The sequence below is a fragment of the Diadema antillarum genome, unplaced genomic scaffold (assembly GCF_040938485.1).
Source record: "Diadema antillarum isolate AM-2024a unplaced genomic scaffold, OU_Dant_1.0 seq00000507_RagTag, whole genome shotgun sequence".
Lineage (NCBI taxonomy): Eukaryota > Metazoa > Echinodermata > Echinoidea > Diadematoida > Diadematidae > Diadema > Diadema antillarum.
In genome coordinates this window covers 3,204,147-3,231,998 of record NW_027271462.1, presented here as the reverse complement: position 1 = coordinate 3,231,998, position 27,852 = coordinate 3,204,147, and the positions used below count along the sequence as shown (strand labels likewise).

Genomic DNA, 27,852 nt, shown 5'->3' with positions numbered 1-27,852 from the left:
ATAGAAAAGTGCACTTACTGTTATGCCAGCGCGCCATTAGTTCTGGGTGAGGATCAAAGAAACGGTAAATAAAAGTTTGAAAACGACTTCGGAAATCTCGCAACCGCCACTGTTTCCAGAATGTTGAATTCAGCTCAATTCAGGAAGGCCATCTCTCGAATATCGTCATATTTGTAAGTTTAGATCACCAAAAGCAAACAGATCCGTACCTAGTATATTCATGTACTTTATCTTTGACTTTGGCTTTGACTTTGACTATGACTGCGCGTGGTGTGGATATACAGATATACAGTTGTTGCTGATTGACTTAAGTCTCAAATATCAGACATGTTTTACCTAGAATCGGGGTTTGTCGTGAAAGCAACACAGAGTATTTGGAAGAAATGTTATTGCTTTGTTTTGTGGTCACAATCGTCTAGTGTTTCTATAGAAGAAGGGAGATAAATAACATATACATCTACACGCTTAAAGTTCCGTGTCATTGGTCGTGACTGTCGCCATATTGCCATGGCAATTCACAACGACTTCTTAATGCCACTTTTTATTATTTGCAGCGTAAAAATTTGCAGTGCTTCAGTAATACTGATAATAATAATAATAATAATAATAATAATAATAATAATAATTGAATTAATAATAATAAAATGATAATAATAATGATAATAGAGTCTTTAAATGTGCCATGTCTATCACACAGTGGCACTCCTGGCACACTGCTTCAAATGGTAAAGAGCTACGATTCAAAGAAAGCAAAGAGTTACTGGAAAAAAAAACGTTTTGAGTTTTGTTTTGTTTTTTCTTGAACAGAGAGAATGAGGTTGGCCTATCCATTCTAGTTAATCCTAGTAGTTCTACTCTTCTTCTGAAATGTGAGTTAACGATAGAAAAAAACAACGCAAAAATGTAAGTCGGTATGATAATAGTGTATCCAAGATCAGTTGCGGCATTTTTTTTTTTATAGTAATGGGTATGTTCTGTGGAAGAAGAAAAAACAAATCAATGAATTGAAATGTATATATATTTTCGTATTTGGTAATATTGTGAAGGTTCGTTGGCTAGGCGATACAGTCTACACAGATTAACAAAAGAGATTTGAGTTGATAATATTATCACTAATTCATCTGGTGTGGTCGCCACCAATATCATAATTCGCCCAATTTTTTTTTTACTTACAGTAACTTTTTTAATCTATCCCGATTTGGTGAAGCTCATCATCTGTTTTATACTATTAAAGTCAACGTGAATGTTGAGTGGCGTTTTAGGAAGCTGCTTTCCCAGAGATCGTGAAAGTTAGCTTGTATACAGTTTTAAAAATGATATAATGATGAAGATGATGATAATAATAATAATAATAATAACAATAGTAATGATAACGAGTATTATCATTATCGGTTTTTTTTGTTATCATTACTATCATTATTATAATTATCATTCAGATGTGTGTTTCTTCAATTTATCTCCCTCCTACAAATCAAATTTGTTAAGATCGCAACTGCTGATATGTAAATGTACAAAATAATTTGTGCTCCTACAATTTAAATTTGTTATGATCGCTGCTGCTGATTTGTAAATTAACAAATTGTTCACAAATTTGTACATTTACAGATCAGCAGTTGCGATCTCAACAAATTTAAATAGTAGAGGGAGACAAACTGAAAAAATTCGAATCTGAACCCTGTGAATAATATCTTTCTTTCAATTATCATCATTGTTATTGTTGTTATTGTTATAGCGGAATTCCTGGATCCGCCCCTGAAACATGTACCCTGAGAAAAGAATCTTTTAACATTATTTGTCGTTTATGTTATGATTATTATTATCATATACCTACTTTTATTATCATTATTGTTGTTGTTATCATTTTCGTTATCAATATTATTTTTACTACTATTATTATTTATATTATTATTATTATTGTTATTATCAGCATCATCATCATCACCATCATCACCATTATCATTTCTTATTCAGCGCTTTTACAGGGACCTGATTAAAGCGCTGTACAATTAACGTAGGGCGTTCACAAAATATAAAGACAACATAATCAATATTCAAATAGTTCGGTCTTAAATTTCCTTCTAAACATTTCTCCTGAAACGCTATATGCGGAGTTGTTTTGGTAAAGCATTCCAGAAGACAAATCCAGCATATGAAAAGGTGCGTTCAAAAGCTTTGGTTTTTGCTTGTGGGATTTGTAGGATTGGTTTATCATTTTGTGACCAGAGTTGATATCCCATTATATAAAAATAGGAGGGAGGGATGACTTGCGTAGAGATAGGATAGTAGAAAGGAGAAAGATAAAGGAGAGGTCTGTATGCTTTCACTATAGGCTTACACAAAGTTATTTTACCTGGATCACTGAGCAGTAAGGCATGACAAAATATTTCTCACCGAGGTACAAGTGAATAGTTACAGACTTACAGTTCATTGTTAGTTACATGATTACATATAGATTACATAATAGATTAAAGGGGATGGCTACTAACTGATCAGTGGGAATTACTAAGTGGGAATGCTGGGGGATGATTGTTCCAATTTAAGAGTGCATTTATATTTTTGTGTAAAAATTATTTACTTCAGAATGATCTCATATTAAAGTAATGTGCAGTTTGACGTTTCCAGGTTAGCATGCCTGTACAGTGACGGGGCACTAAACTGCACATTACTTGAATATCAGGAGACTGTTCTGAAGCAAATTTCCGCCCAACAATAGATGTAATGTACTCTTAAATGAAGTATGTTGTACATTGATGAGCCATGTACACACAGGGGGAAATAAGTGTTCATGTTCTGCATAATTATATGACACGTATTCTGAATGGGGATATACATGGTGATTGAACTAGAAAGCAAGCAGCGGTGATACACGTGCCGTATTTATAAACTTGATGGAATTTCTTCTTTGTTTATACCGTTTTGACCGAATTGGATGTCAGTATTTACAGAGTAACCGTGGCTGCCCTCCTTGGTAATCTGTCCTTCACACTAAATCTTTTCACCAAATACCAGCTGTCAGTGTGGAAATAAAAGGCAACAGATCGTATATAAACTATGATTTCTTAATCGAAAGTTGCTTGACCCATATCTAATCTATGACCTTTATCATAAAATGGGTTCAAGAATGTAGCCAAATGGAAGCGCTGAAATGAGTCGCGTTCGCGTGCATTAATTTCTCACTAACATGCACGGCCTGACGTCACAATGTTTACACTAGCAGTGCGCACTCAATCAGTTGTTACAAGTGCGTCGCGCGCTACTATACGCGCTGTCAATCCTGTAAACAACTTCTAGTTCGGGCTGCCGGCCGGCCTTTCTTGTGCATACGTATACTCTTATGCGTACAGGATACTTATATGTGCGGGATTTCCGAGTGCGAGGTGCGTAAATGTTTGGGACGAACATCTTCGAACATCTTGACTCTTGAACGAGTGCTACATGTAGCTGACTGGTATTGACCCACAAAGGTACGTGAAAAATGCTGTTAGTTTTCGACCCATTTTATAAAACAAATGATGCACAGGATTATTTCGTAGCGTCGGGTATTTACAATGTAGTGCATGTTTCACAATTGTAAATACCCTCGAGTGCGCTACATCTCCACTAACGCACTCTATCCTGTGCATCATTTGTATACTATACAAATGATGCACAGGATAGAGTGCGTTAGTTGTAAATACCCTCGAGTGCACTATACGCCTCCACTCACGCCACGAAATAATCCTGTGCATCATCGTGCATGTTTCACAATTGTAAATACCCTCGAGTGCACTATACGCCTCCACTAACGCCACGAAATAATCCTGTGCATCATTTGTTTTATAAAATGGGTCGAAAATTCGAAAACTAACAGCATTTTTCAGCGTTTTTCACGTACCTTTGTGGGTCAAGACGTCCGAAGATGTTCGTCCCAAACATTTACGCACGTCGCACTCGGAAATCCCGCACATACAGTATAAGTATGATGGGGGTTGGGTTTCCGGACACTTAAGTTCCCGCATGAAAACTTACTTATTTTACATAGAATATGCACCCTTTACCTTAAAGACTTGATATAGACTCCTCATATAGGCCTACTAGACAACATACTCTGAAACGGCGTGAGAATTCACCTGCTAAATCGTTGGATTTGCCCTTCAAAGTGACTCCATGTACGCGTCCGGTCCCACAACGCTTGGTCTACTGTACACTGTACGTATGATACGTACGCCACACATGTTATGCACAAGGGGAAGAAAGGTCGGCCGGCCGGCAGTCCGAACTAGAAGTAATTTGTTTGCAGGATTGACAGCGCGTATGCATGCAATTCAAAGGAGCCGCCGCGCGCACAGACGATCGGCAATAGGATTAACACGCAGTGCAATGGGACTGAGTAACCAAAGCATACGTCACTCATTTCAGCGCTTCCTATTGGCTACATTCTTGAACCCATTTTATAATATTGGATAGCAAAATACAAGGTGTACAGGCGATACAGCTTATTATATCCCTCACAAATTGCTTCTCGTCCTCTGATTGGTCGAGAGCACTGTAAAAAACAAAACATAATTCTACCATACAAAATTAATCCACGTACGACTATTCTCCCTAGGGAAATAGTACAAAAACTATATCATGCTGGTGATTTTCGCGCCTTTTTTGCTTCGTGTCGCGACGCGAAATATTTCACGTGTAAATGAATGGGTATCGCAGCACCTTCGCTTCGCGAGAGATTTCATGTACAAATGAATGGGTATCGCGGCGCCTTCACTTCGCGAGAACCACAAGGCACGCATACTGTAGACAATACACTCAATACGTGTAACGTTTAGAGAAAATAAGAGACTTAGAAAGACTCTTATCAAGCCCTCATTCTACCTAAAAAGATGCTCATGGCATTGTGGAATAGAATATTACGTTACAACAGAGTAGGCGATATCGTAGATCTATAAATAGACAATTAACAACAATAAGCAAGCTCTTCGACCAACCGTAGGCCTAACGTTAGATCTAGACCTATTCTAAATAATCTAACGACGGTAACGTTGGTTAGGCCTCATTTGGCCCTGGTTTTGAAGATGCATGTCGTAGAGATAATGGAAGATCGTTCCAAGGTTTTGTTGCATTGTATGAGAAAGTATGATCCCCTAACTACGGTATACTAGATTTTCTATGCCTATGGCTATATCCCAGTGTAGGACTGTCTAATTTTGGGGAGTTCATGCTTCGTCGCTTGAAATTTGCTTATTGGTCTCGCAGTTCACTAACTCGAGCGACCCACCCAAAAGATGTAGACAAACTGTGCAGTAGATAGTAGGCCTGCTTAATTATTTCTAGCGTAAGTTAGATCTAGTTAAGCCTAGTTCTACTTCGGTGACTTCAGTAGCACTATTTTCTTCGGGGCTGCGCCCCTCAGAAAATAGTGCTACTGAAGTCACCTCATGCACATAGTTTCAACCAGAGCCTTTCAGGCCTGGTATATTTGTGTATTATATTCCACATACTAAGAATGTTGCAATAGGATTGGTCAAGAGCTGATCACGTGATGAAGGGTAGTTTTGCCCAACACATCACCTGAGAAGAAAAGTTTGTTACACTCTATATGTTGATAATCCCTTTTGTTTCACTGATCTCCACACAGTCCACACAGTCCTAGCGCGAGATGAGTACGTGCGAAATAAAAGTGCGTTGCACTCACCGAACTAGAGTTCGGTGATTGCACTGTGGCATGTGACCCAGGTCACTGGATAATACACAGTGCAACGCACTTTCACTTCGGTGCCGCGCGGTGCGCGCAGCAAATTCATTGTTTTGTCATCTACGCGCACACGTAGCCTAAGCCCTAAGGATACCTAAAGACAGCTAAAACAGCTTCAGATGTGGAATAAAATGGGAATTTCTAGAACCCTAGATGTGGAATATAAAGCAAATAATCAGCTTTTAGTTTCAGGCAATGAGACAAACTATCCCTTCCTCGGCGATCTGAATGTGTACGCTATCTTATCTCTGCTGCGCTTCGGAAAGATAGCTACATCCAGATCGCCTCGGAAGTGATAGTTTGTCCCATCACCTTTACCAACGTTGACTATTTGCTTACCGTTCTCGTTATAGCTATAATATGAATGTTTCCTTCTGATCCATGTTCATTACTCATGAAATGAATTTTTTTTTATAAGTTTCAGTGGTGTTCGTATCTTCTTTGCAGTCTTCGCCATGAGAAACGAAACCCCGTCGTCTGCAGAAGGTGCCTTTCATCGGCCACTGGAACCAAGACGTAAGAGTTTTTAGTTCTCATCAGTATCGTAACTTCATAGATTAAAAAAAAAAGTTTTGGCCATTATACAGATGAGACCTGTGTGCTTATGTGTGAATGTATAGGTATGTGTCTACCTGTCTGTGTTTGTGTGTGGAAGACTATTCTTTATCATTACGGAGGAGGTACTGTGATACCTCCTAAAAGTGAAATGCAGGTCAACAGACTATGTATACAACATCACTTGACAGTCGAACCATGGTGCTATATAACTGCATAAGGAGCTCCATGGTCGAACGCGGAGCGTGCAACATGAACTTCATGGCTAGTAATGCTATACAATAGCTCGTGATACTACAGTAGTACTGCAGTGGAAAAAAAAAGAAGAAAAGGAAATATAAAGAAGATTCCATACATTTTATTTTTATGGCATAATAGACGAGTTCTGGACTTACCTCCCTTAAATGGCAGACAAAATAACATGAACCTTAACATAAGTATGTTATGTCAGTAATAAGAAAAGAGTGGAGGAAATCATTGTACTCTTCGAAAGAAATGAAATGAGTTTCCTACTGTATGTGAAAAATCCCTTATATCGTTGTATAACGCTTTGCATTGTGACAGTGACGTCACTACTGAAAGATATGGCGTTTAAAACCTTGATTTTTTTTCAGGAAGCCGTGAGATTTGTCGCAATCACATCGTATGCAATTCACAACAGATTATGATTTCATCACTGTATAAGATTTCGATAGAGCTGTACATAACACTTCACTAAGTGCTCATTGTTTACACCAAATCGGAACGTATTGACGTATCCTTAACATCAGATCACCATGTCGTATTGTCGTCGTGAAAGCTGTCTACCAGAAACATGTCTAGTGCCATGTTTCTGCACGAAAGAAACTAGTGAGAGTGGTAATAAGATAGCACTCTCGCCTCTCCTAATTTTTGTGTGTGGTTACGACCAATACATGTACCACAATTAAGGGAAAATCTTTTAAATTTGAATTTCATAACTCTGTTTCCCTTGTCCGGTTTTAATAGCACTTCGTATAGTTCCTACATTCTGCTTTAATCTTTTTGTTGAAGTCGACGAAACGTGGCGTAGAATTACTCTCAGTACAGCCACTGACATAGAATAACATGTACAGACGCCAATTAATCAATCTTGAAGCAGAGTATTATTGTGCTTATCACATATCCCCGTTGTTTATACCACGCACCCAGTTTAGTGTTCGTGCAGACGCGAATGTGCATCCTTTATATTGCGATCATCAAGTCGTATCAATCTTTGGAAATCTATTCCGACAGTCATGTTTAACATAACAGGGTCGTCACAATATCTGTACCCTTTGCATCATCATTCAATTTCAAATTCAAATTCAAACTTTTTCCAACAGAATGTACAAGAAACAATATGATACATTTGACATGCGAGTCGTTGATAATATAGTCAGACATGCAGGGATAACAACATGTTCATGTCTACATGTTTAGTACAAAAGAAACACTCTATTTATACACTATGTGAAAAAAAAAAGTGGAGGTACCCACTCAGAAGACTATGCTTGTGACATGTGGGTACCTCTGAGGGAAAGGGGGAAGGAGGAGAAGTAAAGGGGATGAAAAACTTACAACTACACAGAGTGCGGGAAACTGGGAAAGTCGGGAATAGAAAAAAAAAGAAAAAGAAAACGAAAGAAAGAAAGAAAGAAAGAAAGAAAGAAAGAAAGAAAGAAAGAAAGAAAGAAAAAGCAAAAGTGTGAAAAAGGGGAACAGAAAATAGGGAGAAGAGGAAGAGAGAGAGAAAGAGAGAGAGAGAAAACCTAAATTATTCTGATGCATACACCAAGGGGCGAAGCCCACAGAGACAAATAGCCAAGCGTTTTCGAGAGTGAAACAGCGTCGAGCTGCTTTCCAGCGGAACAGACTGTAACCGTGAGGGCACGTATGGAATACAAAAATGCTAAACGCAGTAAAAAATGGTCGATGCCTCAAGAGAACGCAGTCTATAGTGAAAGAAGAGGAGAAAAATGTCATGCTTACGAAATACATTATAGAATTATATTTATTCGGTTGCATTATAAGACTTCAAAAGAAAAAATCTTCAATCTCTTTTATAAAAGAATTCAATGACGGTGCATTTTTTATGCCCATGGGAAGGGAGTTCCAAAATCTTGGACCTACATAAATGAAAGTCTGTTGAGCAAGCACGGTTCTTAATAAAGGTAAATGAAAACCATTTGACTGTCTGGTCGGATATCCATGATATGTCCGGTTGTGCATGAACATGGAGTTAAAGATAAACGGAAGGCAGTTATTATCATAAGTATACATAAATTGCCCGAGTTGAAACAAAAGCAAATCTTTAATTTTCAGAATCTTATTATCAAAAAACAAAGGATCTGTATGAAAATATGGAACGGTGTTACAAATAATGCGAAGAGCCTTCTTTTGTAGCAGTAAAACCCAATCCAATAATATTTGATGAGTATTCCCCCATACTAAAATTCCATAATTTGAATAGGGTAATATCAAAGATGGATACAATGTAAACAACGAATATTGAGGAATAGACAATTTTAGTCTATGTTACGTAAAACTTTCTTACTGACATTATCAATATGAAATTTCCAGGAAAGTTTATTATCGACTGTGATTCCGAGAAACTTGGTATTGGAAACACTTTCTAAAACAGCATCGCCAAAACAAATATCCATATTCAAATTATTGAAGGTATTACTGAAAAGCATATATTTTGTTTTTTGGATATTTAAAGACAACTTATTTTAGTAGAGCAGTTAAGCCCTCAAAATCATGACAATTGTGCAAAATTTGACTAAAGCATGAAACTTTCTCCAGTGTTAGTACATACCATAAGATTCATCTTAAGATCGGGAGGTAAGTCTGATTTGACCTCTGATGACCTCCAGAGGTCAATGAACTTTAAATATCAGAATATTGATGTTTGGAGGCATTTGTGAATGATAAGCCTAGATCTTGGTTACGCTGCACTAAATAATGCATTTGTACTACAAATCTTCCGTTTCCACAGGGCATTGACAGGTTTCTACCTTTGACCTCTGATGACCTTTAGAGGGCAATGACCTCAAAATACCATAATATTGATCTGTTATGTTATTAGTTAATGATAAACATGGTTAAAATGTGCAAAACATGCATATCTGTTTTACAATGAAATTGTCTTCATATTCCAAAGAGCACAGACAGGGCTCTACCTTTGACCTCTGGTGATCTTTAGAGGATGTACAACACAAACATCTGTTTTACAACGTAGCCCAGATGGCTACTAGCACATAAAATAAAGAATAGAATAGAACAGAATAGAATAGAATATAATAGGATAGAGAGTAAAAGAAAACAGAACACTGCATTTGACCCTGTGACGTCAATATGCTCAGTATTTTCCCCTTCTTGGAGTTTATGAAACCGTTTATCTTCCTTCCAGCTATTTTTTGTCGAAACCCCCTCTCCCAAGAAAAGTTTATGGTCATAGGAATTTATAAGTTAGACATTGGCTACTTTCCCCGCTAGTGGTCAGTTCCAATGGCTCTTCATTCCCAAATTCCCACCCAAATTACGGGGAATGACATGATGGCGTGTTCTTACCCTCTGATCCCCAAACGTAAATGATCTTCTGAGCTGGAAGGTCGCCCTCCTGCCAGATAAAGGGCTTTTTACACTTCCATATTTTTGCTTGGTCCCGTACCGACGGTGGGGCTAAGGGGAGGTGCCGGGGGGGGGGGGGGGGGGGGGGTCTTAGCCCCACCAATAAAGAATTCATTTCTAGTGAACACCACACCCCAATATAAGATTGAGCCAATGAAATGCTTTAGGGAAAGGAAGTTTGTTAGCAAATTACTTATAAAAAAAAAAAAAAACATGTTTGAGCCGAGAAATCAGTTAGAGTAGCAAACTGTAAATGTGATGACATATCCAGTATCTATGTATCTGTACAATAATATGGTCGCCGGCTCAGAGAAAGTCGTAAGGAGCTTTTGGGAACTTACACAATAATGACGTTGTCTTCATATATATATATATATATATATATATATATATGAAGAGTGTGTTCGCAAAAACCGATAAGTCCATGTTTGAAGTTTTTGAAGTACGGTCTCTGTCATAAAGTACAAAATAATACCTTTTAAATGATATATTGGTCACTACATATGAAGGTACATTTTTGAAGTTATGGTCAAAAGAAGCAAAAATTTTCTTATTGTTCTCTTTATTTTTCTTGACCTTTAATCGCAAATATCTCCACTTGGCAAATATGGACTTATCGGTTTTTGCGAACAAACTCTTCAATATGTGTGTATATATAAGAGAGAAATCGTTCAAGAGGAATGACTTTAATTTACGTTTGAAGACATTTCAAGAGATGTAGTCTTATTTGTTAAGGGGCAAATCATTCTACTGTTTGCAGTCTTGTAAACATACTTGTATCTTTAATAGCGAAAACTGTTCGAGTACGTGGACGGTGATAAGTAAGCCCCTTTAATCAAATTATGTATGAACCAAATGGTTTCTTTTGAACATGTATTGTGTTGAAAAGTTCTTGGCAAAATTCTAGGGAAAATGTGTACGTGAAAATTCCGATGTTCAAAGCATGCGATGGGAAATGTAAACAGTACGTGCGAATGCTTCTATGCTTCCTGCTGAACTAAGTTGTTATTGGGGAAAAGAAAAGAAAGGTCTCGCTCTACCATGTCTACACCACAATGCCTACGGATATCTAAGCTGGAGGTGGGTTGGAATGTCTTGTTTAGAGCATCAACCTAAGTACAGATTAATTGGCACGCTATCTTTTGAAGAGAAACAATACTTTGTTTCACATTGTTAGTGGCGAAAAGAAAAGAAAAAAGAGAAGTCTCGCTTCACGAGAGATGTTCAGATCCCGCTCTACACCACAACGCCTACGGATGTCTAGGCTGGAGCTCTGGAGGTGGGTTGGAATATAAAGCACCAACAGTAATTGCAGATTAATTTTGAAGAGGAACAATACTTTGTTTCACACACGATGATAGCAGAAAGACAACTGATAATCATCCGCTCGTGTGAAATCAAGCAGAAGTTTTTCAAAACATTTCAAGAGGCATCTTGGTGAGTTACAGTCTGTTAAACATGTCAATATAATGTGAAAAACAAATTGAAGGCCACCTGCAATAGGCCACCTGCAATACAGCCTCGCATTTTCCGACATCACAACTTCACGTGAAATAATCAACACGTTCCATATTATACTTGTGATGGAGAGAGAAAATAATAATCAACAACACTGCAAGATTGATGAAGACAACAGACGGGAACTGATTCCACGTAAAATACATAAACATGTACATATGTATTTTGATTTCTCCATGCATTTTCCCATATCCTTACACACAATCATTGCACACGTATACTTGATATGGTGTTCAGCTCACTGTATGCAGACTGAGCACGATCCGATAATTCAGAACCTTTGCCAGTGACAGGATTGTAGCCTATCCCGCGAGTCAAAAAGAAGCTTTCTTATCATCTCAAGCACCCTGTACTCTATGCGCAATGCACCCATCATAGGGTGCGTTTATCAACTCCTTTTCTCGGCAGAAACAGGTTATCCAAACAGCTTTCAAGGAATTTTTACGAGTTGATAAACGCAAAGCTGTTTTGAAAGCCCTTTAGGAAAGCCTTTACGAAAGGGTGCGTTTATCAACTCTCCTTTCTCGGCAGAAACAGGTTATCCAAACAGCTTTCAAGGAATTTTTACGAGTTGATAAACGCAAAGCTGTTTTGAAAGCCCTTTAGGAAAGCCTTTTCAAAAGCCCCAAATATGTGGCTATCCAAACAGGTTTCCTAAACAGGTTTTCAGAAACCTGTTTGTAAAAGCCTTTTGGAAGTTGATAAACGCAAAGCTGTTTTGAAACGGCTTTGTAGTCTTGTACTTCAGTACTTGTACTTCTCCTCGGGTCGAATAGCGCAATGCAGCTGTGCAGTGACAGGCCAGTTAAAAAATCGTGTTCGCGAAGAGAGTTGATAAACGCAACTATTTTGAAAGCCGTTTCTAAAGGGCTTTGGAAAGTGCTATCGAAAGCCGTTTAAACAGGGGAAAGTTAATAAACGCAGCCTCTATCGGAAGCCGTTTAAACAGGGGAAAGTTAATAAACGCAGCCTCTATCGGAAGCCGTTTAAACAGGGGAAAGTTAATAAACGCAGCCTCTGACCAGGCTGCGTTTATTAACTTTCCCCTGTTTAAACGGCTTTCGATAGCCCTTAGTAGTATAGTAGTTCCACTCCTATTTGGAAGTGAGGTACCTAAAGATGTCATTAAAAAAAATGCCCCAAGTTGCCTGACTTAATGACCTAAACTTAAGTGGATGACAATAGCAAGACACAGGATTACTAATGTGGAGTGCATGTTAGGCCTCACAGTATCTCTCCAAATGGTCCATGGCGTCACTGTATGCTTCAGGACCATGAGTCATTCATCGGAACCATGCCCACGAGCTCGAAACTAGGTAGCATTGCCCATGAGCTCGACACTATAAGTTTAGGCAAACCAGGCCCATAAGAGTTCGACACATGGGGGGGGGGGGGGGTCCACAAGACCTATACACTGAATAGATTAAGCTATCTGAAATACATATATTAATCTCGTACCGTGTGCCAAGTTTTCCTCGAGTGTCGAGCTCGTGGACCGCACAGCTTGTGGGCCTATCATATTTGATGTCGAGCTCATGGACCTTGTTCATCTAGTGTTTAGGTCACAGGATGTATGACTCGTGAGCTGCGTAACTCATGGGCTGTACGACTCTTGAGTTGTTTGACTTGTGACGTACACCTGATGAGGTGGGCCTGTTGTTTTCTGGTTAGTATCTTTCACCCTTTTATCCAGTTCAAGGGACTTTGCCATATGCCTGTTCACATACTATAAAGCATCAACCCAAAATATGGTACTCCTCTCCCCACTTTCCATGTTTAAGCGTACAAATTTTGTCCAGTGCAAATTTGATAATGTTGCACATAATTTCATGCAAGCTAGGCTGCATAACTAACCCAAACATGAATATTATACAGTATGTCCCCCCCCCCAAAAAAAAAAAATAAATAAATAAATAAATAAATAAATACAATTAGATTTTCGCATTGATAACACACAATATGATTAAATTGTCTAAATGCTACTCCAGGGTCTTAAAATATAAAATTTTAGCTCTATTTTGCAGTAAACCCCATTCGATTTGGTTAAGCGGTCACAGAGAAATGGGGATTGTTGTAAAGCATGTCATGAGTTTGATTCTTCCAAGTTTAGTACTTCGATGATTCTGTGTGTGAATACAATAGACAAAACTTGGAGGGAAGAAATTCCTGACATCTTCTATAAAATTCCTCATTTCTCTTTGACCACTGAAGCAAATCGAATGGGGTTTCCTGTAAGATGTGGGCAATGAGGTACAGTTTTCATACCCTGAATTTGTATTTAGATTGATTCGATATTTTTAAAGATATCATTGCGGAGGGTCCCGTTGTAATTTTTTTTTTTTTTTTTTGGGGGGGGGACATACGGTATTTGAGGTCACTGCCATCACTGAAGACACGTGAGCTTCATTTCTGAAGTAATTGACCGCTCACATTTCTGAAACCTTTTACTATGAACCAGTACTCTGTGGAATATGCATACATGCTTTGATTATAACGTCAAGGCGTGATTTGTAAATGATTAAACTTTTAGGATTAAACCAAAGAAGCCAAACACAAATACTTGTAATCCTACACAAATTTTGATATTCTAAAAGTCTGACCTCACATTGTCCTTAGATGTCAAAGTTGGATATACACAGGGTAATGACCAATGTTCTGTGGAATGAGGAGACACTTCTATTGATTGCACACCAGGTATACAGTTAACCAGTGAATATACGTCAAATATCAATATTGTAATACTTTGAGGTCATTGACCTGTCACAGTCCTCGGAGGTCAAAGGCAGAGACATGTAAATAATTTCCCTTGAACTGAGGAATAGGAAAGTGATTCAGTTGTAACACAAAATTTTTAAGACATCGTTATCATTTTTATCATCAACCAATTGCACCAAATATCACAATTCTGATAATTTGAGGTCATTGACCTCTGGAGGTCATCAGAGGTCAAAGGTAGAAACCTGTCAAGGATCGGTGGAACATTGAGGCAATTCCACTGTAAAAAACAAACAAACAAACAAACAAACAAACATGGTTTTAGTACATCATTGCCGTGTTTATCATTAATCAATGACAAAATATCAATATTCTGATATTTTGAGGTCATTGACCTCTGGAGGTCATCAGAGGACAAAGGTAGAAACCTGTCAGGGTTCTATGAAACATGAAGACAATTCCACTTTAACAAAAAATGAGTTTTTAGTACATCATTAGGACCTACCATTTTAACATTTATCAATGACGCAAAATATCTATTTTTATCAAATTTTGAGGTCATTGACCTTTGGAGGTCATCAGAGGTCAATTCAGACTTACCTCCCGATCTTAAAATGAATCTTATAACATGTACTAACACTGGTGAAAGTTTCATGCTTTAGTCAAATTTTACACAATTTTTCTGCTTATCTGCTCTACTATTTGCTCGTATCCACTCACATAATTTTTTTAACTCAGAATTAACTGTCTGCACAAGGGTATTTGGGTCTTCATGTGAATAAAAAACATTTGAATACATTATTTTGATACGTTTACATATTTACATTTGCATTTGACCTTGTGGGACGCCACACTTAAATTCTCTCATATCAGAGTTATGATTGTTCAAAAAAATATATTGTTTGCGATCAGTTAAATAACTCCTGAACCACTCCAAGGCCTTCCCGCTTATACCATAATGAGACAACTTGTATAGTAAAATATCATGAGTTATAGTGTCGAAGGCCTTGAAGAAGTCCAGGAAGATACCAATCAAATGAGAGTGATCGTCTAAAGCATGTGCTACTTTATCAACAAAATTTAACAAAACGTGACAGGTGCTATGCTTTTCTCGGAACCCAAACTGCGAATTTGTAAAAACACCATACATTTTCAGAAAACTCAACGTTCTTTTACATATAATTTTCTCTAAAATCTTGGACAAACAGGATAATAAAGAAATAGGCCTATAATTACTTATATCTAACTTATCAGTATTCTTATATATGGGAATAACTTTAGCTATTTTCATTTGTTCTGGAAACACACCCGTTGACATTGACAAATTAAAAATATGTGCCAAAGGATCCGCAACAGAAGATATAACACCTTTCAAAATCATATTGCTTATGTCATCATAACCTGAACTTTTTTTTTTTTGCTTTTCAAGCCAGATACAATATCAGTAACCTCTTATCTAGTGGCAGGAGTAAAAAGTATTGAATGCATATCATACTGATTTAAAAAATCAGAGAAATGTTTGTTCAGGAATTTCTTGAGCGATGTTTTCTCCAATTGTTGTAAAATATGAATTAAAAATATTTGCTATATCCGCAGAATTATCAATAATTTCATCATTAAATCTTATTTTCGATATACCAAACTTTTCATTTGATACATTCATTGCTTGTTTTAATACATTCCATGTACTTTTTATATCACATCTATATCTTTCTAATTGCTTATAACAATATTTTTTCTTTTCAATACGTATTATCTTAATAAGGGTATTCTTATACGAGGTATATTTCAATCGTGCTTGTTCAGTTCTTTTCATTTCAAATACATAAAAAATTCATTTTTTCTATTCATCGAACGCAAAATGGACTTCGAAATCCAAGGAAGCTTTGGTGTTGATTTATAATTCCCTCGTTTATCCTTTCTTTTACAGGAATGTAAATATCCAAATGATTATTGAAAATATCCAAAAAATTATTCAAAGCCAAATTAATGTCATCAGTATCAAACACACAATCCCAACTGAGATCATCTAAAGAAGCACAAAAGGAAGACAAGTTTTCTTGGGTTACCCTACACCTCAAATTTGGCTGGGATGAACTATTGCAATTATGGTTAAGTTTAAAATGCGTCATTATATAGAAAATGATCAGTGATATCTGATAAACTTATCGACGAATCTGAAAGGGTTAAAACATTACTAAATGAATTGTCAATTAAAGTGGCCGACTGACGGGAAACGCGAGTCGGTTTTGAAATAAGAGGTAAGAAGGAAGAGGATAAGAATGTCTCAAGAAATTCTCCCGAGATGTTATCCGTTGTGTGTTTTAACAAATCAATCATGTCAATATTGAAATCACCGAATATAAAGGAGTCTGGGTTAATAGATAAAGGGTTGGTAAGAAGTTCAGTGAGATACGATAAAAAATCTTTGTTGTTTGAATGTGGAGGTCTGTAAATAATACCTATCACAATGTTTTTATTACCAGGAACAGTAATCTCAATGAAAAGTGACTCAACAATGTCATTCATTTTGCTAAGCTCTTCATGTACAGTGCATTCAAAACAGTTTGAAACATAAAAAGCGACTGCACCACCAGAGCGATCAGGTCTATTATTCGCAAAAATGTTATACCCTTCAAGCGCAAAAGATTGTTTTGGACATGAGGATAACCATCATGACGTGTCACGTCTGTAGGTCTCATTGCACCTCTATATTGCATATTGCTGAGTCAGCTGTTTACATCTCGGAGCCTATACCTCGTCAAGCGATGTTTAGGTACAAAGTACAGAACTGATGATTGTGTCGGAATAGGCTCCTGTACAGTCCAGCTGTTTTTATCAAAATCTCGTATCGATCTGCCGTTGTGCTTGGAGAAAGCAATAATGCAGAAATGAACCAAACCAGATCAAACCGAACCAAACCAAACCAAAATCATGTCAACCTGTAATTTCCTATCGATGCAAGGCTGAACAAAGAACAAGCGAGTCGAGAGGCGGCCAATCACCAAGCACGCGTGGATTTGGCGGCAGCATACAGAGCCCTGGATTTCTACGATCTCAGCGAGGGAGTGTGCAACCATCTGACCCTGAGGGCGCCATCTCGAGTTAGAGACGAAGACGTGATGCTCGTCATCCCGTACGGACTACACTGGAAGGAGGTAAGAATAGATGTTTGTTTGTTTGTCTGTCTGTCTGTCTGCCTGCCTGTCTGCCTTGCCACCCTGTAGTATGGAAAAGAAGTGAAAAGCAATTCTTTTCAATCGCTGAATTCCTGTCTTACTCGTCTGGCTTCTGCCAGAAAAAAACCGTGAGACACATGGCAGGTAATGAGACAACATTATGATGCAAACACGTCGGAGGTATTGCCGTCCAACCCAATAAACCACAAGCACTTACATAAAGATAAATACCTGTTTATGTCGAAAAAAAAATGTGTCCTAAGATAGGAATCTTTCAACATTTGTTGTTTGTGTTATCGTTATTATTATTATTATTATTATTATTATTATTATTATTATCATTATTATTATTATTATCATTGTTTTGTTGCTCACTTCCCAGTCCCGTCTATGGGCTCTCGATGCACATAAACAGTGCAATTCATCTGTTGGTACTTCTTTGATAACGTTATGACCATGTGACTCACCATATCAGTTTTATACATAAGAAATTGGAACATGAGGAGTCTTTTCAAGACCACTGCGTGATGGCCTCTGTTTTTTTTCTAGCAAAAAAAAATATATACGCACAATTTTAACGAAAGTAAATAAATGTCAACATACGTAATCAATAAAAAAGGAGACATTATGCTTTTGATGGGGGTTGCAGAAATACGTCATTTTGGTGATAAAGAAATTGGAGGATGTAGCCTGGGGACCTACTAATAACAATGCTTTTAGATTATGGGTCCCACAATTTACTATATTCAATGTACATACCAAAAAAATGATTGGTCATCAAATTCAGTACATATTGATAGATCAATTACAAAATAAACTAGAATTGTATTCATAAAAATAATTTGTTTTAGGGGGCTGATAAAGCTACTAAAACCTAAGTAAAGTGTCTGAATCCAAGACAGACTAGACTAACAGACAAACAAGATGCAAGACAGGCACTGGAGTACAAACATGAACACTACAAATGCAACAATACACACACACACACACACAAAGAATAATGATTAGTTTGATTATTGAACCAGACGCCTTGGTGCATGTTCTTTTTCTCCGGACATTGTCTACCACAATCTTATTCAAGAGTCATCCATGTTGCAGGTCACAGCCTCACGTCTACTTGGGGTGGACTTCTTCACGGGCGAGTTGATAGAGGGCGAGGGCGAAATGAACATAGCGGCGAGCAGCATCCACAGGCCTATTCATAACGCTAGATATCCGGTCGACGGGGTGACATCAGTTTTCCACACTCATCAGCCATACACTACCGCAATTGGTAAGATCCTTCAAAAGGGGAATTCCGGACCATTCCAATGTTAGTCTGAAGAAAAGAGTAAAATTTTACTTGCACGACAGGGAACATTTGATAAAAATCAGATTAAACGTAACACAGGTATGAGATCATAATTATTCCAAAACAGCTATTAAAGAGTCGGTATGTAACTGATGATGTTAGGAAGAAGAAACTAAATTTTATATTGCCAATGAATTAGCCACTTCCTAGTCCGGGTGTCATTTCAAAATATAAAATTGTTTTTTTAAGAGTTTCTTAGTAAGCACTTCTTGTTGATTTTGAACTTCAAGAAGACGATCAAGAATTTTCTGATAAAGTACTTGATTTTTGAAAAAATGTGTAAACACATTTACACCACAGTAGCACCAGTTGGTGTGGGTCTCCTATTGAAGCTGGACGGGTGTTTATACCATTGACATTAACACCAGCAATATCAAATCAACACCATATGTGGCGTCATTATAGAATTAACACCAGCACAGTGTCAAAAATATCACCAGATACAGTGTCAAATTAACACCACGAAGTGCCAGCTGAACACTTTTCAACACCATCACAATACATTTTCTACACCTGTGGGTGCGGTCCTCTATCAGCACTTGATCGGTGTTAAATTTAACACCCATGGTATTAAATCTGACACCGATGTTTTTACAGTGTACCATAGCATAACACCGGATATCGACAATTTTCCTGAATGTTATGATTTTTAATGATTCTTTACATCAGTATGATTGCTCACATTCAAAGGTCATCGATGTTTTTCTATGTTGATAATAAGATTTGAGCACTGGCAAAACGCGCATTTATTCTGCTGGTTACTCTTCTTATTGTATTTGAGAATTTCGTAATTCATCTCTTGAAGGGCAGGCCTGAACAAGGTCTTATTAAAAACCTGAATACGTATTGTAATTTGGGAAATGACATGTTGGGTTGTTGTGGGGTTTTTTTTCCAAAAAGTTGCTTTTTGTTATTGTCGATCTCGACAGCCTGCTGGCAACATGTCTCTAGGTAGCAAGTCAGATTAATCAACCAAATAGAAATGGTCCTGAAATCGAGTTATTATTTTCCTCATCTATTTAAAGAGTTTTATCGCAAAATCCCATACTTGTTAAGTTGAGATACTTGTGATTAAAGCTGCTAAAATCAAAGATAATACTAGTAATAAAAAAATGGGATATCTTTAATCATAATTTCTAGAATATTTCTTGGGTTGCAAGTGAGGTATCATTGGAACGGTTTAATTAGCTCTATCTGACGATGGACACAAAATGGCGCTTAGCCCATTTTGCAATGAAACTCTTCACTTGTATACCTCAGCATGCATGAAAGATCCCGAACCATTCAAAGTAGCCATGAGCCAGGTGAGCATGCGATTCCTGGACTTGATTGCCTACGACCACGGGTACGACGGCTTTGCCAATGCCGCCACTGAGGGCGCCAGACTGGCTAAAGTTCTCCGTGACAAGCAGGTTCTCATGATGGCTCAGCACGGCGTCCTTGCGGTGGGGAAGCGGGCTTGCGATGCCTTTGACCTGTTGTACTACCTAGAAAGAGCTGCTCGCTTACAGGTTAGTTTCGGTGAAGTCAATGATAAGAGCAAAGAAATCATAAAGCATCAGTGGCGGATCCAGAGGGGGGGGGGGGGCGCAACCGGCGCACGCCCCCCCCCCCTTTATTTGTCGTTAAAAACAAAAGAAATAAAAAGAAAAAAATGAAATGAAACCCGGAAGTGGCACCAGAAATATTAGTCACGCTCCCCTTTACAAAATTCCTGGATCCGCCCCTGAGCATGAACAGGTTATCACAATATTAGTCATATTATATCTTAACTAAGTTTGATGTCATGGCTGAAATGGCTCCTATATAATTATGTCAATTGCTATGGTGTTCATCACACGCTGTACTAAAGATAGTACAACGAAAATAATAAGTGTCGTTCCAATCCAAAAGTATCATCCGCTTATAGGATAAGAAAGAACACAGAATTGTTTTGGGCTTTCTGTGAAACAATATGACGTTCCTGAAGAGGATGTAGACTAAACATACAGGGATCAGCTGACTAGCAAGATGCAATTCGTTGATGAAAAAATGTTCATTATGATGTAATTGAAGTGAAGCTCCTTTCATGGTTAGATAAACATAGAATCAAAGCAAGGAGGATGATGAACTCTTTAGAGAAATCGGTCATGACCTAAAGAGTCGTAACACTTTACAGGTTTACATGCTTCATGAAACAATAAATAGGACCATATAGGTCACGATTAAAAGTAATATCAGTCACACACACACAAACACACACACACAAATAATATATATATATATATATATATATATATATATATATATATATATATATATATATATATACACTCAAAAGCTTCACATTCGTTGCTCACAAATCTTCACCAAAATTTCCTCTTCTTCTTTCTGTATAGTACAGGCCACCATCCAGATGGGCTGTATCAAAGCACTGATTGATCTCTTTAAAAGCATTTTCGGTGATTTAACTGTAAAGCAATGATGATTATTCTAAAGGCAGTCGAGCCTGATAAATAGACTGATCTCTTAGTGTTTTCCTTTTAAAAAGAGAAAATGGAAGAGGAACTGTGTGGCAATAATTACAAAACGGCTCGATTTCCTGGAAAATCGCACCATCCAGACAAGCTTTTCGATTTATAGCAAGCCAATTCCAAATGGTGGAAGACGAATGTGAAGGTCCTGCTGAGTACTGCTATATTTTTTTTTAAACGTATCTAGAATCATGTGTTTGATTGATCTGCTTGACAAGTCATGATGCTTTTGACCAACGGCGTAAATCCGTACTGAGGAGTGAGGGGAATGATCGGCGATAGTCACCATCACCACGATTACAAGCCCATAACCGGACCGGCGCAGCCCTATTGGGGGGGGGGGGGGGGGGGGGGGGGGGGGGGGGAGAGAGAGAGAGAAGCATGCCCCCCCCCCCCCACACACACACACACTTTACAGGGATCAAATGTCCCACTCTTTTCCATGCAAAGTGGGAGGGAAGTGGCAGCAAAAATATATAGACTTTTTGTTCTTGTTTTTGTTTGTTTGTGTGTTTGTTGTTTGGTTGTCGGCCGACTTTCGGCGGAAAATCAGACCTTAAAAGTATGAAGACTTTTTTATTGTTGTTTCTCTTGTCTTTTGATGTTCTTTCTTCTTGACTGACAGGCGATTTTTGACACCCCCCACCCCCCCCCCCCCTTTCAAAAAAAAGTAGCGCAGCCCTGAATAATGGCCAAATAAATTGAATAAAATGCTAAAAACAAGTAAGAAAAAGAAATATTATAGATAATTGAATGACTACATCGAGGTATTTTAGCTGTACCTCTGCCTGTGCGACATCACTGTGAAGGCCTACTAAATAGTGGGGCCTTTCACCGGCGCACAGTGGGCCAGAATGAGCTCAAAGTGCGCCAAAATTATATCCCGTGGTTTCTTTTTACCCAAATTTGGTGTCTAAGGGTAATTGGGGGCGTAGAATTGATTGAACATAATTTCAAACTCATATGACGTCACTGTGATGCTGTTTTTTCATTGGCTACCAAAAATCTGTCTGTAAATGACGAATAAAGCAATGCAAATCTTAAGCTGTTATTTTTTTTTCTTTAAAGATTAATTTATCTTTTCACCTTCACTGACACTGCTTATATACTACCATTGAATACACGATGTTTACATGTCATAGAAAGTGTATAAACATTCGGGTTTCGTTAAAAGAATCGAATTTAAGCTGAAAGTTCCATATTACACACGTACTGCAAAATGATACTGTTGTCCGTGTAAACTAGTTAGAATATAAGTTTATGATGTACGCTTACGTTTGGGTAAATTTATTCACTTTATTCTATAGCAGGACATAAATGCAAGATATAAAATCAATCTCTGATATAGTTCTTATCTCTCTACTTCATATATAACCTTAGGCCTATGCCATATCAATTCATACAAGCGCAAAAACAATTTTGTCTAATTTTAATGGAAAGATAACAAATTGTGAAGTCAGTAATCAGGAAAATGAAAGGTTATGACTTAGCAGCTAAGAATGAGTCTGCCGTGTATGAAAGTTTACTTGGGAAAGCTAAAATAATACAAAAGATTTTTTTTTTTATAAAAAATTTATCGAAATCACTATCACATGAAATTATAAATTTATCCACGTTCCACAGTGATTTTTTTTTTCTCATCAGTCGTCGGAAGCAAAGTTTTTTTTTTTTTTGCTTCCGATCGACAACCCACAAAGTGTATGGGATCACAGTCTGGTGAATCCGACTTGTATTGGTCGCCTATCAGGTCAATGTCAGACATGTCAGGCATGATCCGATGAGGTAAGATCGTCCGATGAGGATCACGCGAGCAATGTCTGACATTGACCTGCAATCGGATTCACAAACTGCGATCCTATACACTTTGCTGAGCGGCCGGAAAGCAACAGACTTTGCTTCCAACGAGTAGCCAATGAGAATAAAATCTCTGTGTTTTGGTGTATGACGTTCTATCTGCATATGTCAAGAGTAGGATCGAAGTACATGTATTCAAGTGTCCATACAATATGTATCGCAGTGGGAGTAACTATGTTTACAGTAGTGGCTATGACAATAAATTATGGACAATATGGCTATATGGCATTGGCTATGTGCAATTATGTACTCTTTTATTTTCGGAGGAGGGATCTTTTAGGTGCCGGACTAGCCCTATACATGTATTTTATAACTCTGTTTGCCTCTTATTCAGTGTTATTCATGTTTCTGTGCCTTTTTAACGTGCGAGGAAAAAATAAATAAATAAATAAATAAAAATGCCGCCCTCATGCGGCCCCGTATGATATAACAGCATTCCTAAGGGGCTGCAAGGTCCAAAATAGGCGTAATGTGTCGCGGAAAATCGGCTCTAACACAAAAAGTGGCAAAAGGTGGCAGCCAAATCTGGTATCAGCTTAAAGCTGAGACATCAGGGAATGTGGTGGTAATAGAATTTAGTTGGAAATCCGTGGCAATCTAAACTTTTCATGAGGGTATATTAAAAAGACAAATAATTAGCCTCTTTTCCAGGATATTTAGCGTAAAATATTCATGAACATTAAGTTTCTTTGCATTTTTATGGCATTCATAACGTAAAATGAACTCTGAGAAATATGTGGGAGAAATTACAGGTTGATATCTCAAAAACTACATGTTGAAATTACTTATTTATTAAAGAGGTTACAATTTGCTTTCAAACTCTTAAAATATTGTATTTTGCTACTTCAGGTAGGAAATATACCCCTTTAATGTACATACCTGATTCAAATAATTTAATGATATATTCTTCAAAGTATTGCCTCTCAAGAGCGCATGTCAAAAATTAAAAAATCCCAAGTGCCCAAAGTGACTTTTGGCGCACTTTGGTATCTCTCTGGCCCACTGTGCGGCGTAGCCAGGATTTGATCTTAGGGGGAGCGGTTAGATGCGAGGGAGCGATGCGAGCGAGGGGGAGGGTGAAACTTTTTGCATATTTATGTTGTAAATGGTGCAATTTGATGCATTTTTTGCGTGTTTTATCGACTTACGAAACAGTCCAACATGTTTAAGGTAGCAGTACATTTTATGTAGATTATTATTGAACAATTTTGCCTATAAAATGGTATCAGTTAGATAAACTTCTTGTGTTAATTCTTACACTGAAAATCATGAACGCGATCATGAATTTTGACATTGTGCAGTCCCCAAATGGCCGTTTGTAGCTAGGCCTATATTTTTTCGCTTGGGCAATTAAGGGGGGCGCACCGGGCGCAACTGCTGGCAATTACTGGCAGCAACATCAGGAGAATGGCATGACGATTAAATGCGAGCAAGCGAAGCGAGCGAGCTTGAAAATCTTGACATTGTACAGTCCCAAAACGGCTGTTTGTAGCTATATTTTTTTTTATTTATTTTTTTTGCTTCGGAAATTGAGGGGGGTGGGGGCGCACCGGGCGCAACTGGTGGCAATTACTGGCAGCAACAGCAGGAGAATGACATAACGATTAAATGCGAGCGAGCGAAGCGAGCGAACTTGAAAATTTTGACATTTTACAGTCCCAAAACTGCCGTTTGTAGCTATATTTTTTTCGCTTTGAAAATTAAGGTAGGGGGGGGGGAGGCGCACCGGGCGCAACTGCTGGCAATTTACCCGGCAGCAACATCAGGAGAATGGCATGACGATTAAATGCGAGCGAGCGAAGCAAGCGAGCTTGAAAATTTGGACATTGTACAGTCCAAAAACGGCCGTTTGTAGATATATTTTTTCACTTTGGAAATTAAGGGGGAGCCCGGTGCGCTCCGCCCCCCCCCCCCCCCCTGGATCTGCCACTGGTAGTCAAGGGTGTCGGTTTATGTTCATGATTGGGGGAGGTATGACCAGCGAGGTGGCGTCGAAGTGACCACGCGGGGGAAGGATGTCCAAAATCTGCACTTTAGAGCATCCCCTTATCAATATTGTTTGTGTTTGTGTGTGTGTGTGTATTTTATATGCATGGAAAAGTTCGGAAATAGCCCAGGTCAAGTCTTATTATTGACAATGCAAGGCATTTTAATATAGACAAGTATGTAAAGCAACACTGCAAAATCAATGATCTAGCTTTGATATAACGAAGCGTAAGGTACAAAGGTGTATACATTCTACATCACATTGCGCAACTTTGCAGCGACTCTTTTTTGCCGTTCGGATGTTCTGAGTACACTGCGCATATCCTGCTTATATTCCGAATGTCAACCAGGAATCACGCTGAATCGCAATCTTTTGTCGGCTCTGGGCTTTTTGAACAATGTTTGACAGTATATACCTCTTTAATTACTAAACCCTTTACTAAACCCTTGAATTACCATTTTGGTAAGTCTTTTTTTACCAGCGGATGGTGGGGGGGGGGGGCACATGCCCCCCCCCCCCTAGTTACGCCACTGCACGCACCTGCATACGAGGGTGCTTTTGCACTTTTAGAATTTATGATGAAATCTGGGGGGAATTTCAATCCCACAAGTGTATACTATTTTTTTAGGTGGAACCCTCCGTTAATTGAAAATATCTAGATATCTCCTCCCACCCGAGGAACATTTGCATTTCTTTAAACTGAAGTAACAGACCTGGTGCACACTTTAAATGAAACATTTTGAAATCTGTCAATCTAAAGTGTATTAAGTAGAAATGACTGAACGGGGAGGGTATGGGAGGGGTTAGGCCTACCCCCTCTTACGCGAAGGAGATTTTGTATTTTCAGAATTGAAATTCAGCTATCTTTGGGTGAAATATTTAGACAGTCTTCTATCAAAAAAGTAAGAACGTTTCCACATCTCGGGAGTTACGAGGAGGGGCAAAATGATCTGTTTGTCCACATTACTTTTACGGGGGAACCACCCCCCTCCATCGACGCCTCTGCATATGAGGGAGTTTTTGTAAGTGAAAGATCTGCTGCACACTCTTTGATAAATATAAGGAAATAAAACGTCAATCTCAATAGTGTACAAAGTCTATCAAAAGGGACCCAGTAGCGGAGCTTTTGCATATTTATGATTGCAATTCAACGATCCGGTGCATAGTTCTGGCGGTAGTTGTACAATTTTCCATAAAGAAAGTTCGAGATTTGTCCTCATCTCGGGAATTGCTTGGGGGGACAAATGATTTGTCTGCCCCCAACATTTCCGTAGGGGAGGGGCAAATGCCCCTTTGCCCCCCCCCCCCCCCCCCAACCCCCGAGATAGATTCGACGCCCCTGATCATCGCTGGGTATGCCCATAGATGTATCAGAGTCATCATCGTTTCAGGAATGATTCAGGAAATGGAGGGGGGGGGTTTCAATTATGGCGGTATAGTTTTTGTTATTGTTTGTTTGTGTTCATACATAATTTGCAAATGGTCCCGAGTTGCTCGCTTCATAGCATGTTTACATGTAAGCCTATGCTATTTGACGTTGTCAACGTCTGGACCATACCTTATGTCGATATTACTTTCTTCGCGAGCGAGCGAAGAGAGCGAGCGCTTGAGAAAATTATGTATACATTATCCTACAAGATAGAATATTCTTCAGCTCTGTTACCTGTCTGAAGGCGGGCGTACAAATGTCATGCAATATGCCAAAATTGATACGATCACATTTCTGCTTCCTCCATTTTTTTCTCAAATTTCAGGGGGATGATTGTACTGGCCATCCCCCTCCTCCATTTCAGGGAGGGATATATCAGTGGCGGATCCAGAGGGGGGCGCAACCGGCGCACGCCCCCCCCCCCCCTTTTTTTATTTTTCGTTAAAAGCAAAAGAAATAAAAAGAAAAAAATGAAATGAAACCCGGAAGTGGCACCAGAAATATTAGTCACGCCCCCCCCCCCTTTACAGAATTCCTGGATCCGCCCCTGTATATCCCCCATCCCCCCCCCCCCCGGGATTTACGCCCATGCTTGTGACACAGCTGCTGTTCAGGATGTCATTACAGTTAGCGACTTCAATACTCAATATCTAGTAAAGCACAATAACTCTGTTAATCCAAGGAGGTACCTGCCTGAAACCTCCTTACAGGTAAATCGAAAGCCGCGCTTTAGAAACACGTTTCAAAGCGTCATTTCAAACAAGTTATTTTTTTCAATGTTAGACCCATAGGCCTATGACTACGAATAAAGAGGCCCCAAGATTTTTTCTTTAATTCTTTATTCGAATTTCGTTCAATTTCATATGAATATCTTTCCCTTTCCCTTTCACACACACAAAAAAAAACAACAACACACACACACATGCACACACACACACACGCACAAATGCACACAACCACACTCACCCGCTCTCTCCCTCTCCTCTCTCTCTCTCTCTCTCTCTCCCTCTCTTTCTCTCTCTCTCTCTCTCTCTCTCTCTCTCTCTTTGTGGCAACTTCCTCCAGGTGCTGCTGATGTCGTCAGGGGCGGAGATGGCATTGGCCCCGCCCAGCATCGTGAAGGGCGTGGCCAAGGATGAGTGCTATGACTCCGGTGCATACGTCTTTTTCGAGAGCATGAAAAGAATACTTGCGAAAGAAGAACCATGCTTCATGAATTAAAGGGATGTACAGTTTTGGTTGAGACTAGGTTTGAGGTTTTCTACATTTTTGTCTCGCCCACCGGAGGTGAAGGCGAGACTAAGGGATCCAAATGGCGTCCGTCCGTCGTCCGTCCGTCGTCCGTCCGTCGTCCGTCGTTCGTCGTCCGTCACAAATGTTAAAG

The 27,852-nt window shown here is 38.7% G+C and overlaps 1 protein-coding gene across 1 annotated transcript; it reads left to right on the top strand.

Moving 5' to 3' along the window:
• LOC139733982 (putative aldolase class 2 protein PA3430) lies at positions 1–27,795 on the top strand. Its single transcript, XM_071644793.1, has 6 exons — positions 1–173; positions 6,182–6,250; positions 17,121–17,313; positions 18,433–18,607; positions 19,946–20,196; positions 27,534–27,795. The coding sequence occupies exons 1-6, from the start codon at positions 121–123 to the stop codon at positions 27,687–27,689; spliced, it is 897 nt and encodes a 298-aa protein (XP_071500894.1). The 5' UTR covers positions 1–120; the 3' UTR covers positions 27,690–27,795.
• Positions 27,796–27,852: the final 57 nt, after the last annotated feature.

What these genes read in the sequence shown, in the direction of transcription:
- LOC139733982 (XM_071644793.1), top strand. Translation starts at nt 121, where the DNA reads ATGTTGAATTCAGCTCAATTCAGGAAGGCCATCTCTCGAATATCGTCA. An exon ending in TCGGCCACTGGAACCAAGAC is followed by an intron (nt 6,251 to 17,120) that starts GTAAGAGTTTTT and finishes TATCGATGCAAG; the next exon opens with GCTGAACAAAGAACAAGCGA. An exon ending in ACGGACTACACTGGAAGGAG is followed by an intron (nt 17,314 to 18,432) that starts GTAAGAATAGAT and finishes TCCATGTTGCAG; the next exon opens with GTCACAGCCTCACGTCTACT.